A 13945-nucleotide genomic window follows, 5' to 3' on the forward strand; every position below is an offset into this window, starting at 1 on the left:
CCTGCCTCGCGTCCTCCTTCAGAAATCGTCAGGCGATGGCAGGAGCGCCCGCCCTGTGAAAGGGAAACGAGCGCTTCCCCGCCTTGCCGGGGCTGGAGCTGGGAAAACCTGTCGGTGCTCCACCGGGCTTGTTCTCCTGTCTCGGAGCGGGATACTCCTGTGATTTCGCCGCCCTTGACTTTGACAGTCGCTGCCCTCTTTTGCCGTCCCGTCTGCGGGACTTCCCTAAACTCCCCCGTAGTTCTCGGTGCCCTGGGCTGACAAGAGAACCCGTTGGATTCGTGGTGGCAAAACTCGCGCTTGGCCGCTCTGACGGATGTATTTTTCTCTGTGCAAAATAGCTGCGGGCTGTTGGGAGTTCTGTTTGCTAGTCTAAGTTTTGTCAAACAGCCATTCTTTGTGACTTTTTTATTTTTAAAGAGCAAAGCGTATGTGATTGTCTCCTTGCTATGTTACCTTTTTTTAAGTGCAGCCAGGTGGCAGTGAAACCATTGCTACACATTGCAGTCCGAATGTGAAAGACATTTTTAAGAATGTCCCAATTTGGGGTTTCTTTTATTGCTGTTCAGCACTTTCACTCTCAGTAGTATGCACTGTTAGAATGAGAATGGGTGTTTATCATAGACCCGTGTGAAAAAGCTGCTTGGAACATTTCACGAGTTCGGATACAAGCCATCCACAAATGGACGTTTATAAGAATTTAAGTTGTAGCAAATGAATATCTAATTATAAATGGTTATTTACGCAAGCAGAACTTTACAGAGGTCACAACCGCGTCCTGCATTATAGTGTAGAAAAGGACTAATTTTATGAACGGCCTGGCTGGGTGAGGCAGGCTGGGTTCTACGCTGTGTCTAAAAGACCACGAATAATGGATAGGAGGACTCATCCCAACATATTATCAAGGAGAAAGGCCTCAACTGAGTGACACTTTTTTCCCCAGATCTTTACAAGGGGAAAAAAAAAAACCCTATGCTTAAAGTCTGAGCAAGTTTGCCTTGGTCCTGGGAATGTGCTGTTTGCTCTGTAGATAGTCACTTGGTCAACATTCCTGCCTTCTTGATTGCCGATTAGCGCTGCTTTCCATTGGGCATTTCCTCCTGACTTTGAAAAACAATGGTGAGATAAACTGAAATTATCTGCCTTTTACCTAGACTGAGAGTAGGAGTGGAGGCTGCTTTGTTGTACACCGAAAGAAACATAGAGCTTCTTTCAGGGATAATAATCCGTAAAATTCTCCCCACTGAAGTTTTGGTGTTAGAATGAGCGTTTTTATTAGAAGAAAATTGTGGCTTTAAAAGAGACATTCCCCACCCCAGCCTCACTTAGAACAGCTGTCTCTCTCACAGTGATTAAGGTTTGTAATTTAAAAGGTTGCTGTGAGGGTGTCTATTTATAATTAAGCTCTATTTTTGATCATGTGGTTTGCCGTACAGCGTGGGGGGCTGTGGAGTTTTGCCATTGCTTTTTATTCTGTTCCAGAACAACCTTAGTGCTTTATTTTGTTCGAAACTGAATTTCCTCTGATGAAATTCCAGCAATGGCGTGACTGTGGGTTGTTGCTGTTGTTATTTGCGGAGAATGTGAGCTAAAAATTGCTACGTTTGTTTGTTGTCGCACTGGCACAGCTACGTTTTCCATTTTTCCTAGGAGAGTCAAGGCCAGGGTGAGGTGTTAGCTCAGCAGCACTGGCCACGCAAGTCCCGATGGGCTACACACCTGCCAAGGGGCCGTGCCAACCAGGCACCAGAGTGAAGGGATGTTTAAACTGGTCTGATGTATGCTGAGCCGCCCTGCTACAAACCCTTGATTTTCCTCACCTGTAACTTGAGGGCTGAGTCACTCATTTGGCAAACAGCCGCAGCACTTTAAGGGTTTATTTGCCCTTCTGACAAAAGTTACAATCCGGCAGCAGGGGACAGAGAGCAGGACCTCGGGAGTGATCCTCGGTCACTTCACTGGAGTCCGATGGCAGTCAAAGGACGTGAGGCAGCAGCTTGAGGGGGACCACTGAACAAGAGTGAGGTCCTGAGGTTGAGGAGGCTGAGCGTTACTCAAATGCTGTTCTCCCAGCTTTGCTGATAAGTCAGGGACCTCTGCCAGAGGGGAGGTGACAAACAGTTATGGGGAGTTAAATGAGTCAGTAACAGCTAAAACTCTGTAGCTGTTTGCTCCGTATCTACAACTTCAGTGCTAATTCGTGTTACCTGTTGCCATGTCTGTTACTTGTAAACTACTAATCGGTTGCTGAAACTGCTTTTGCCTTAAAGAAGATCTTGAGGTACCACGTGGAATCGTAGAAAAAGGGGGAAAAGACAAGGAATGTCCAGGTTTTCTGAGAATGAAGGGCAGCCTGTCGTATTTTGCCTAGCTAGGAAGGCTTTTGGTAGGACTTTTCAAAGACGTAATGAAAACTGCAGAGGTTTAAGACTGGCAAAATTTACTATGCAAGTGGCTGGAGCTTTGTACTTTGTGGTTATGATGATTAAGCGGAGAACCCCTTTGGGTGTGAAGTATGGTAGCGGCATGCTTTTTGCAGAATGTGGCTCGAGCAGTTGCAGCTGTTTATCTTCAGAATGTGATGCCTTTTTGGTTAGGTAGCTTTTCTACTTGCACTATTGGGTTGCTGATTTAAAAATAAAATTAACAAACAAACAATCCCCCCCCCAAACTAATCTCTGTTGGGGACTGAAAATCTAGTGAAAGGCACGTTGGAAGAATGCTGTTCTGGAGCCCTAGGTGGGGACACCTACCTATTACCATTCCTAAGCACTGTGCCCTAGGGGTATGTGATCAAGATGGGCTACTTGCCAGTGGCTGTAAAAAGATTTAAGGAAAATGTATTCTCTGAACTATGATGAAATGCCTTCTGCGATACCTGTTGGAGCTCCAGTAACACTAGGAGGGAAAGGTAAGATGCGCTGATGCGAGGAGCGGTAGTGGATCATTTTAACAGGCCCTTAGGCACAAGCTTAGCTGTGCAGGATGCCTGGATTTTTGAAGACGACTCAAAATATTCTTTGTTCTTGCTTCACAGCAACAGTATTTTCACACTTTAATATCCCTGGTCACTTAATCTATGCTTGCTTTTGTCGTGGCTGATCAAATCAACCCTAGATTATATAAACCTGCAGAGTTGGTAGTGTGATATAAGCTCAAAATGTGCTAGACAGCTTTAGAGCCATCTTTTTTCTAGAGATGTCAAGCTTGTAATTAGAATTCAGTTATTAACATGATGATTAAAATTCAGCAGTTGTTTTATGCATAATGTATGTAAAAGAGGAAGTGTCTGTTACAGAGTGGGAACAGAGGTAGGTGGACTAACAAAATTTTGCAATCGAAGTTGCAATTTAAAAGAGTCCGTAATTAGTATGCTTTCCAAATTGGTCGTACACACACTTCAGAAATCATGGTGAGGAACAAGAAATAGAAGCTCCTAGGAAACTGCTGTGTTGAAATTACTTGTGAATTTGTGGAAGTAACACTTTCAGGTAGTTAAGCACTGTTGCATCTAGAGTTTGTGCTGCTCGTTATAAATCCCATAACATTGTTGTGTGGATACATCTTCTAATTAATCACTGTAGTCTAAGCAAGGAGTTTTACAGTGATGTACTTAGTTTTTGATGGCTGTTCATTTAGAAGCATACCTCTTGGGATTTATTGTTGCAGTGCCCACAGGGATGTGTTTGCGAGAGAGAAGCGCGAATAGTGTTGAAAGTGCCATTGCTGGTTCATACTGTGCTCCTTCTCTTTTTGGATCTGCCTTGGTCCCCCACATCAGTTTGGGTCGACGTTGCCTGTAGATTAAGAATTACAGTACGTGGGAATATTTAGGAAACAATCCCCACTTGGGTACATAACTGAAGGGCTTAACGCAGGTGTGTAATTCCCCCAGGTCCTTCCATAGATCGTGATAACAAACACACTCACAGAAGGCCTAAGCGGAGCCTCCCTAAAAGCTCTTTTTCTTTCCGTTGACTGCCTGGGTACCGCATGCAGATTATACCTCTTTGGTGTCTGAAGTGAGGTGGAAAGGGTGGTGGCCATTGCAATTCTACAAAGGTGGAAGGACCTGACAGCATGTAACAAGCTCCTGTATCGCTGCTAACATCACTGTGCAGGATGAGAAGAATCTCCCTGTTTTGCAGGTGCAGAACGTGAGGTTTGGTTTGCTCAGAGCTGTGCAGGAAGCCTAGTGTATCTAGGAAACTCATATATCTGTGTCGTGCAGTTAAACTGCAAAATGATCCTTCAACCTGGTTGTAAATGTATAAGAAGGAGCGAAGGAAGAACATTATGAGAAAATATCAGTATTTCATCTCCTGCCTTTAATAGATGGAGAAAATAAAACATGGATTATTGAGCTACATTACCATGTTCTGCTGAATTGCTGCCGTTGAACTTGGAGAAATATGAATATCAAATATTCGTCATTTTTGGAGATGGAGTGCTAGATCCTCTGCAAGTTAAATTCTAATAATTCAAGTAAAGATGGAATCTGAGGCCTGCTTTAAGATAAACATTTAGTGAAATTCAGGGTCCCTTGGCTTTCCTGGGGCTTAGATTTTAGTTGATCTCTGCAAAGGAGTTGCAGAACTGCAGTAATTAAATTAGCTGCGCTCCTTAATGGTCTTTAATTTAAATAATGCTTACACATAGGATATAGCTTTCCCCATTAAAAAGAGAAGTTGCTTTTATTGACAGCTGAAATGATAAAGTACTATGATGTTGCAGAATAGAAAATAGAAAAATTACACAACTTAATGGATTTCCTTTATTTCAAGTTAGTGTATAAAGAATATTATTTAGAAAGTCTAAAAGTAAGAGAAATATTTTATATAAATAAAATAAGGCATTTGACTCAGCTAATGGAGTTTATTTTGTTTTCTAATCGCATAAATCACTGTACATATTATCCCAAAGTATAATGTCAGATTGTATTAACCTGTAACATTCATAGCAAAAATTGTCAGAATATTCAATATTTCTTTGTGAAATTCACTTACCACATTTAATTATTGCAATCATACATTCCATTCCATGTCAGAGCTTGAAAATTCATTATCAAGTCTTGTCATATAGAGTCCATATTTTTATATATGCAACTTTTTTGTTTGTCAGTTAATTAGAAGCATTTGAATTTACCTAAATTGTTCTGCTAATTTATATTAAAGCATCTGCTGTAGGCATAGGTCTTAATTTGGCAATATTATAATTAAACAGCATCACAGGTATTCTACTTGCCTTATATCAGTCTATGACTTTGACCTGATGGATACCATACAGGTTTTTTTGTCTCTCCCAAGTTGGTGCATTTGACTGTAATCCTCCTGTGTCTCTGTTAGCAACTATGACAGTGCAATTTGAAAGAAGTATTTATTTATAGCTTTAATGCTTTTTGTATTGTAGCGGTTAATTTTGGCTTTCTAGGATAAATATCAAAAGCATTTTCGATACCTTATAAAATTAGTGGAATTTCTTCTTTGTGTGTTCAAAATATTTGCCGTCTCGTGAGAGAGAGAGGTGTGTGTGTATATATATATGTATGTAGATTTTCCTTCTTTTACCTGTACTGGAGTGTAAACACCAGCAGGGACCATTTACATTTTTTTTTGTCGAATTCTTCACTGTGTGACTTTGGATTTTTGAAAATTTTTCTGTCAATTAGTTAAATTTTAGATCTGTATTAGATAAGTGTGTCTCTAATAAATCACTGCCATTAAAAGTGCAGGTGTTGAAATCAAGCAAGGGATATTCTAGGCACTGACGTTTTTCTAAGAATAGAAAGTCAGTACATTTTTGTGGTTGCCCCTGACCATTAAGATTGGAGGAAGGTTCTTGGAGAGAATTTCTAGCCAAGCCATATACAGGTAATCAGACACTACTCCTTTTCTTGCCACTGGGAGGCTCCTGTTTAGACAGAGAGAAAAATAAAATTAACATTATGAAGTCAGGGGTAGCCCTGATGACATGCATCTCACTAAATACTAAGTAGAAAACATCAGCTGTCCCTATACAACTCTGAACGTTCGTAATTAGACTACATGACTGTTTTATAAAGCACAAAGCTACCATTAGGCCTTAATCTTGCAAACTCTTGCTCACCTGGTTAGCGCCATTAACATGGCTAGTTGTACTGGACACGGACTGCTTGTGATTGTAGCTTTGAACTGGTAAAGAAGCATTTTTGGGGTCATAAAACCCCCATGTAATATGATTTTTAAAAAGGATAAAAATACAGTACGTGCACAGTTTTGCAGTCCATCAGCTTATTTTCTGATCTGTGACTACTGTGAGATGGGAGTTTTAAAGTATGGGTCAATTTATGGTAAACATTACCTGATCACCCCTTTTTTGGAGACTGAATTAATAGGGCTAAAGAGGTTTATCTACTCTAACTAAAAATTGATTCTGAAAATGGCTTTTTTTTTGGTAATTTTATCGGTGGCCTCTTTTTCTTTATGGAATTGCATCGTCCTTATTCAGTTTCATATAGTTCCAAGTAGATTTTGGCTAACAACTCCATTTGTTGTGTGCAAACCAAAAGAATCCTTTCTCTAACTTTAAGTTGTTAATTGTTGGGGGGAAAAGAAAGGAAAATGTGTATTTTCTGCAGGTGAGTAAGCAAGTGTAACACTCAATATGTAGATTTGGATGTGAAGATTACATTTTTGACACATTTTTATGAGTGGAGCTTTGTTTTAAGCTATGAAGAACTACTAGGAAAGATTCCTATTCAGTGTAGTCCCAGAGAACCATCAGTCCAGATGCAAGTCCTTCAAAAGGTCCTTACTTCACTGAGGGCAAAAATAATCCTTTAACACAAGCGTTTCTGTTGCTCTAGTCCAGAATCCCTTTACACATTAGATTATTCTCTAAGTTAGAACCAAAATCTTGCAACTTACAGGACAATGAGGTTAGCTGCCCTCGAATGCTCTTGTAAGAGTTCATTCAGACGGACTTGGCGGTAACTCTGATTAAAACAAAACGGGGGGAAAAGAAAAAAAAAAATCAGTTAGGTCAGTGATCCTCAGTTCTGGTGCCTTATGGACTTCTACACTACCCATTGCCCACAAGATTTACTGCTGTTGCTTTGGCAGCATTGAAAGCCAGGTCTGCTCTGTGGTCCAGCATGATAGAGATGGCAAAATAGGAGGCTAAGCCATGCTTCTTGATTAGTACAGTTACCTGGGGGGCCGGGGTTGTTCACTGTGTAAGATTTCCTGGGGCTGGAGATTATTTTTGTACTGACGCAGTACCAGAGCTGGCTCAGACATAGTTTTTAAGTATTTCTTTGGCTATGAAGTATAGCTGTTCGGGAACTGTGCAGAGACTCTTTTGTGCTGTTGTTTGATGGCGGTTAATATAGCAACTCATCTGTTTTGTAAGTCTCCAGCTGCCATGCTGGTAGGGCTGAACGTCGGTGTGTCAATGAACACCTTGCCAGAAGTTCACCTCTTAAACAAAAGACCAGGAGTCTGGAGTAAGACTTAGCTGCTTTGTGTTGTGTATTTGTGTGGACTTTTACAGATTGCGTAAATGGCTGTTACCTTGAGATTCAGCCAAGATTACTTCACGATCAGGCTCAGGCCCTCAAAGTTTTTATAACTTAACACAAGTCATAGGGAACAAGAGACCAGGGCAGGTTTGTGTACAGGGAGATTGCAGCATGGGAGATGGATGTATCTTCACTGGTCTTATAAATTATTCTCTCTTTCTCTGGAGAAGGTAAAAAGCTGTTTTTTCTGCATTCAGACCTTAAATTTTCCTTCTCTACAGAAATTTTGCTGTTCTTTTACACATGTTATATAAGTAAGAATCCTCATAATTTAGCCAGTTGTTATCTCATGAGAATCATCCTATAACATCACTCTTTATCTGTGCTGCCAGGTTTTTCTCTCTTGAATTTTAAATGTGTTCTAATGTCTTCCATAAAGTTCCCAGAACTGCCTTACTTCTGAAGATAAGGGGCATGTCTTTCCAGGTGTGTAAGCTGAATTTTTGTTGCTGTTCTCAATTTATAGAGAGATTTGGCATTTTCATAGTGCTGACTGCTTTCAAGCTGTAGGGTTTTTTCCTGGTTCTTTAGTTAGTGACCTAGACAAGACCAAGCTTAATCACGCATTTTTTTTCCTGTTGTATCCTCACTGGTTCTGCACACAAGTGTGTATATCTGGGATTATCTTGCCGTTGTCTTTTATACTGAGATGTTCTAAGGGCTCTGACTCCCATGTTTTGATGATTTATGCTGAGAGCACTTCAGAAGTTTTCTGCCCACAGCTGACTACCATAACTTTATGCTGGTTATCAAATCTACGAAAAGGGTAATACAGTGAGCAGTCAGTCTGCTTCCCAGCTGCTGCAATCGGTAGTATAGTGTGTTATCTTAAATCACCATTGATTTCAGCTTATGTTAATATGTCAGGCTGTGACCTCCAGCGGCTCTGAGCTCAGACTCGCAATCCTTGCTCCGCTGAGGAAGATACCAGCACCATAAAGTGGAGATAACTAAACTCTCAGTGCACTCAGGTTAATCCAACAGGAACCATAAATAAAATTGCTAGATTAATTCTCAGAGAGTTACAGAAGAACTTGTCTCTCAAGGGTGGAAGAGTTTGCAGTATCCTTTCGGCACTGGCCTGATGAAGCCTGGCGGTTCATTGCTAAGAAGGTATGTTCCAACAAGATTAAAGAGCAGCCCAGGCTCTAATTCACCCAGTGGATCAGGCAATGTCAGCCTTAGAGTGCCTCTGAACTGTGGGGGAGCTCCTGTGTTGTAGGCAGGTTTAGTCTTCACGCTGCCATTGAGGTAAGAATCCATGTTAAATCTTGCCTTTGGAAAAATTCCTAGAGCCGGTTGTAGGGTCTGGATTCAGTTCTAAACTTCCCAAAGCAGTGAATGTTTGGAACTGCACTCTTTAAGAGGCTCAAGCTCTAAAACAGTGGAGCCATTTAATAAACCTCTCAGCAGATCTTACTAGCCCGGGCTCAGCACAGTACTGTGTGGCTTCTGGTTCAGAGGTGGTTTTCATCTGGCTGGCTCTGATGTGGGCAGAGCTTCTCCTCAGCCTGGAAAATACTGTGTAAACGTGCCAAGGTCTTACAGAGTGCTGAATAATGCAATCGCAACACACCTCTGCAGTGTTTACAATATAAATCCAATCTGTAAATATCAAATACAGGTTTGTGCACGTCATGTTTCTAATTCCATATCTGGTATTTCACATTTTCTTACTAGTTGCTTCAAACATCTGGAGTGTAAGAAAAGGTACAGATGTAAAAAGGTAGGCAAGGCTTTACCTTCTCCTTGAATGCTTCCAGCTCTGCATCTGTAATTTTCCATGGAGTCTCTCGCTTTAATTTCTCAGCAGTTGTTATATCTTTGCAGCTTTCATGGAGGCGATATGGCTCAATCATCTCTTCAAAGAATTTCCAGCTGAAACAGGAATTACAAAGGAGGCCTTGCTGCAGGGTATGAACTCGCTAACTTATTCCACAGACACTGTGTATGGCAGGCCCCGCTGCCTATAATTGTAGCTGAAAAACACGCAAAATCTTTAACCGTTCTTTGCGACATTGTGCCCCAAGTTGTATCTGTGCCACTTCAATATGTTGGGGTTATTTGAGGATAATTAAAACGTTATTTGAGGATAATTAAACACTGCATTTGGCCTATTATCGTTGCAGAGAATTTTCTGTATTTTCCTGGCTGTAGCAAAAATACTGAAGTGAGTTCTACAGTAACTCCAAACAGCAGTATGTTGGTTACTAATGTTAACAATGACTATGGGTCTCCTCATAAATACTGAGCTGCTGTTATTGTTTTAGCATTAACTGGAGCAATCACCCGACTGATAGTTGTACTGTCACAGTTTTAATGAAATGGAGAAACAGGTGATCTAAATCTCCTGTAGCAAGGGGCTGAAGGAAATGCTGTAGGTTTTTTGCTATATGGGGGCTCACATTCGTGTTCGTTTCCCAACTTTTCCACAGATTTTCTCTCTAAATTTCAATTTGTTTCTTGAAGCTTTTGACTGTCATCATCTGGAGAAGCTTATCATCCTTCTGTACTTCCCTGCTTGCCCCTTTGTTGAAAGTCTCTATCATCTCACAGAGACCTCAGGGAGTGTCTTTAATATAAATGTAAGTGTGTTTCTAGGAACACTTTACGCTGAGAGGCCTCAGTGTGAAGTGAAACGGGAGGCTGGGCACAGGTTGGACTTTGCTATATGGCCGGGAAGTCAAGAGATGGGTTAAAGGCCGTGACGTGCAGCATTTAATGTTGCTGTTGCTAAGCTGGCAGAGAGTTTGTCAACATCCTTAGTGTCTGTTTCAGTATGTAAAATAGTGATAATCCTCTTATTATTAGTGAAATAAATGGGATGCCAGCTGGGAGAGAGATACAGTGGTCTAGCAAGTGTCTGGCACTATATTCACTTGTTCTGTTCAGATAGTGCTGATGCAGCAAATGTGTTTGATTTTTATGTTAACGCCAGATATGAATTCTTTTTGATAGCTTTTATTTACATAAAATCACTGCATAGTACTGGAAAAAAGAGAAGTATTTTGCACAGTTCTTTATATAATTAAAAAATATTAACTGAGAGATCAAGAGGGCACTAATAAGTGACTTCAGGTATCTAGTAATAAAATCTTTATATTCCTTAATTGCATTTCCTAAGTCAAAATCTCCAAGGCACTGTAGAAACACTGGTGAATCTAATACTGTTTTTGCAAAGTTGTGTGTGTGTGTAGAAGCGGGACACAGGAGGATTAAGAGACTAACCTGAGATTGCACTTGAGCTCAGAGGAAAGGCTTTGGGTGGAGAAGAGGAGCCCTTTGACTATGAAATAGCTATGGACCTATCAAGAGGGGAGGAAGGGTTGGGATGGAAGAGAGCACAGCAAGGTGAGAACATTTTCAGAGGATCTTTAAGATCAAGAGCAATATTGTGAATTGAGTTAGGATTCAGTTATTCCCTGACCAACCTGCTATATGCTTTTGTTTACATAAAGCAGAAGAAATAGGTGATTTCTATAGAGAGATGTTTTTAGAAAGCAAGGACTTGAAGAATTTTTTTTTTTTGTTAATACAGTTGGAGGTGGAGCTTCCTGAGCACTGTTTTACCAACTTCCTAACCCCTGCCTAAGAGCGTTACTTTTTAAAAACATTGAATCTTCATTATATTTGAGTGATAGGGGAGTATTATAATATTGTCCTCATGGGAGAGGAGAAGTACGCTTATGTTTGGCCAGAAAAATGTTAAGTTTATGAATTCATGGTAAAACCCAGAAGGCTGAGTTGGCAGAGATGGTGAGTTTCCAAGAGAACTGTGACTGACTGATTAATATGATGAAGTGAAGTCTATTGCAATGTAAATAGATACGAAAAGCCATCATAAAATGCCTGTTAAATTTAGTGGCTCGTAAGTATGGTGTCTCATTAGTCTTTATTAAAACTAAGTCTTATGATTACAACATAAAGAAAAGGGCTGCCTATAGTTTTGACCCTTTGAGTTGTGATTGTTAAAAGGTTCTTTTCTTTTTCCTGCTCTAGGTACTTGGAAAATGATTGCAATAAAGTGACAGTGTTATTCTTTGTGGTGTGTTTTGGTTTTTTTAATGTTCAACATAAAAGAAACAAGCTCTTGATAAAGGCCTGCTGCTAAATAATGGATTTTGGTAATGTTTCTTACCTCTCTTTGTTGGGCTTTATATTGATATCACAAATGATATTAATATCAGCGAATTTTATTCTGAATTTGCTTAGAAGCGAAGCCATCCTGAAAACAAAAGAGAGAACATTTTATCACTATATTTCTGAGTGCCTTGCATCAAAGAGCTCTCATAAATGAGTTAAGATATCAAACGCAGTTGTCTCATTATCTTTAACTATATGACAAATTACTTTAAATGCTTTAGTGTTTCAGTTTCCAATTACAGAACTGGATTGATGTGATTGCTGTAGTATAATTCATTTAACTGATGATCGATGAAAATCACAAAAAATAGAAATGAATAGCAGACAGAGGGAAGGGTGTTTACATTTTGGGAAAAAATGGTACTTTTAAATATTTGCAAAGGCTTGAATTATAAAGGAAAAATATTCAAAATACAGTAGGACAGAATTCTCCAATACTTAGAAAAGGCTTCTGTTATTCTATTATTATCAGAATTCTGTGCGTGGAGTATGTACAACACTGGTAGTGTATGTGTTGGTGAAAATATGGTCCGGAAGGTTGATAGGCAATACTCAAAGAATCTTTTCCATTTATGAATTTATATTGATCTACTCACATGTTTCTTTACATGTTTCATAAAAGAAAATACTTCGTTTTTCTGCCCCAATGGGCAGGAGGAATAGTTTATAGCTTTGTGTGTGTTTGTGCTGAGGTTAGAGAGGTTTAGTTAGGTCAGTTTTGCCTTTGGTTGAAGCATGGTTGGGAACTTGTATCTTAGTTTGTTTTCCTCTTTTTTTGGGGTGGGGGTTGTTTGGGGGTTTTTTTGGTATATAAGCTCTGGAATTTGTAAAGGTCAGAAAGTTCCTCGGAGCAAACCATGATAGAAATACGTATTTGCTTATGACCTGAGAATTTACTTGTTCTTTTTTTATATAATAAGAACACACTGCTTGTATAAATCTTGATGTCCCTTGGGGCAATCCTTGTTTTGAACACCAAAAAGAGCAAAGTCTCAACTTCTGTGGAAAGGTTTTAATATTTGGGGAACTACACATTAGCAAAAGTCCAGATAAATTTAATTTCTGACTTGGAAATACAACGGATGAAATTGTACTTGGATGTTGTTGTATTTGATCTACCTAGGGAATGGAATAGCCACCTGGCCTCTGGATTTGTCTCTCTGAAGGCTTCTGTGTGTGGTGGGTATTATGCTGTTGAGGAAAGCTAGTGTTTAGGTAGAAATACATACACATACTGTTTTCTTGGAGACAAACTAGGCCATTGTCAACTGTACTGACCGTGCTGTTCACTCTGGCTTTTGTAGGACAAGCAGTGTATACAGGTGCCAGAACTGCCTCTGTGAAGATCTGTCATATTTTGACAAATCCCACCTGATGTCAAAACTTCCTGCTTCCTCTCAACGAGATTTGGAGACTTGAGTGCCGAGATCCAGGAGCCGGTTGCGGTCCTGAACAGCCAAGCTTGGGCAGACTCTGGCCAGGGAGCAGAGAACGCTTCCCTGCAGGTCCTTGAGCAGCTGTAAGGCTTTTTTTTTTTTCACCCAATGATAAGAACAGTTTGTACAAACACTTGTGAATCTCTTCTACGGAAGTATGTTAACTTTGGGGTAATCCTGACAACTGACAGAACCACAGTGGAGTAAAGTTTGCTTTATGTGAAAGCAAAAGCTTAAGGGAGCATCCCTGTGGCAGCTGTCTTTTGGAGGCACTGTCTCATGATCCTAGTGATGCTGGCTAAATTCTAACTCCTGTCCTTGCATCAGTCTTGCTTGTTTTCCACTGGAGTCTTGCTTGGATATGTTGTTTTTAACTCACTACATGGTTGCTGCTGCTCTTTGTTAAGCAGTTACTGACTTCCATCCCAAAATGGCCTGCTTCCACCAGTGATGAAATGGCTGTGCCTCTAGTGTGTAAAGTGTTTTGGAAGGAAAGGTCCTATATACGGCGATGGTGAAAATAAGTTTATATTAGTACCTTTCATTTGCTTGAAGGTGAATGATGATTATGAAATCTAGACTTTTTTTTAAAAAGCTAAGTCAAACCAACTTTGTCTTAAAGTTCATTAACTTGCTCTTTACCTTCTTTGCATTTTACCATTTTACGGTTCATCACATTTATGTGAGCTGTCTATGGTATTTGCATATGAGAAGCTTCATGTGCAATTTCACTTACTGTTAACTGGACAATCTCTTGTAAATCCCATAAAACTGATTATATTCTCATTACGGAGTGCAGACCGCTCTT

General features: G+C 40.1%; 1 protein-coding gene across 1 annotated transcript in view; it reads right to left on the reverse strand.

The window, feature by feature from the left end:
- Positions 1-5774: 5774 nt before the first annotated feature.
- The window catches only part of SLC12A1 (solute carrier family 12 (sodium/potassium/chloride transporter), member 1), a 52716-nt gene continuing 44545 nt past the window's right edge, over positions 5775-13945 (reverse strand). The window contains exons 24-27 of the mRNA XM_009330947.1: positions 11697-11783; positions 9301-9436; positions 6906-6973; positions 5775-5910 (exon numbers count right to left, since the gene is read on the reverse strand). Coding sequence (XP_009329222.1) covers positions 5775-5910; positions 6906-6973; positions 9301-9436; positions 11697-11783 — 427 coding nt within the window. The remainder of the gene's footprint in view (positions 5911-6905; positions 6974-9300; positions 9437-11696; positions 11784-13945) is intronic.

Source organism: Pygoscelis adeliae, unplaced genomic scaffold (genome assembly GCF_000699105.1).
Source record: "Pygoscelis adeliae isolate BGI_AS28 unplaced genomic scaffold, ASM69910v1 Scaffold318, whole genome shotgun sequence".
NCBI classification, from domain to species: domain Eukaryota; kingdom Metazoa; phylum Chordata; class Aves; order Sphenisciformes; family Spheniscidae; genus Pygoscelis; species Pygoscelis adeliae.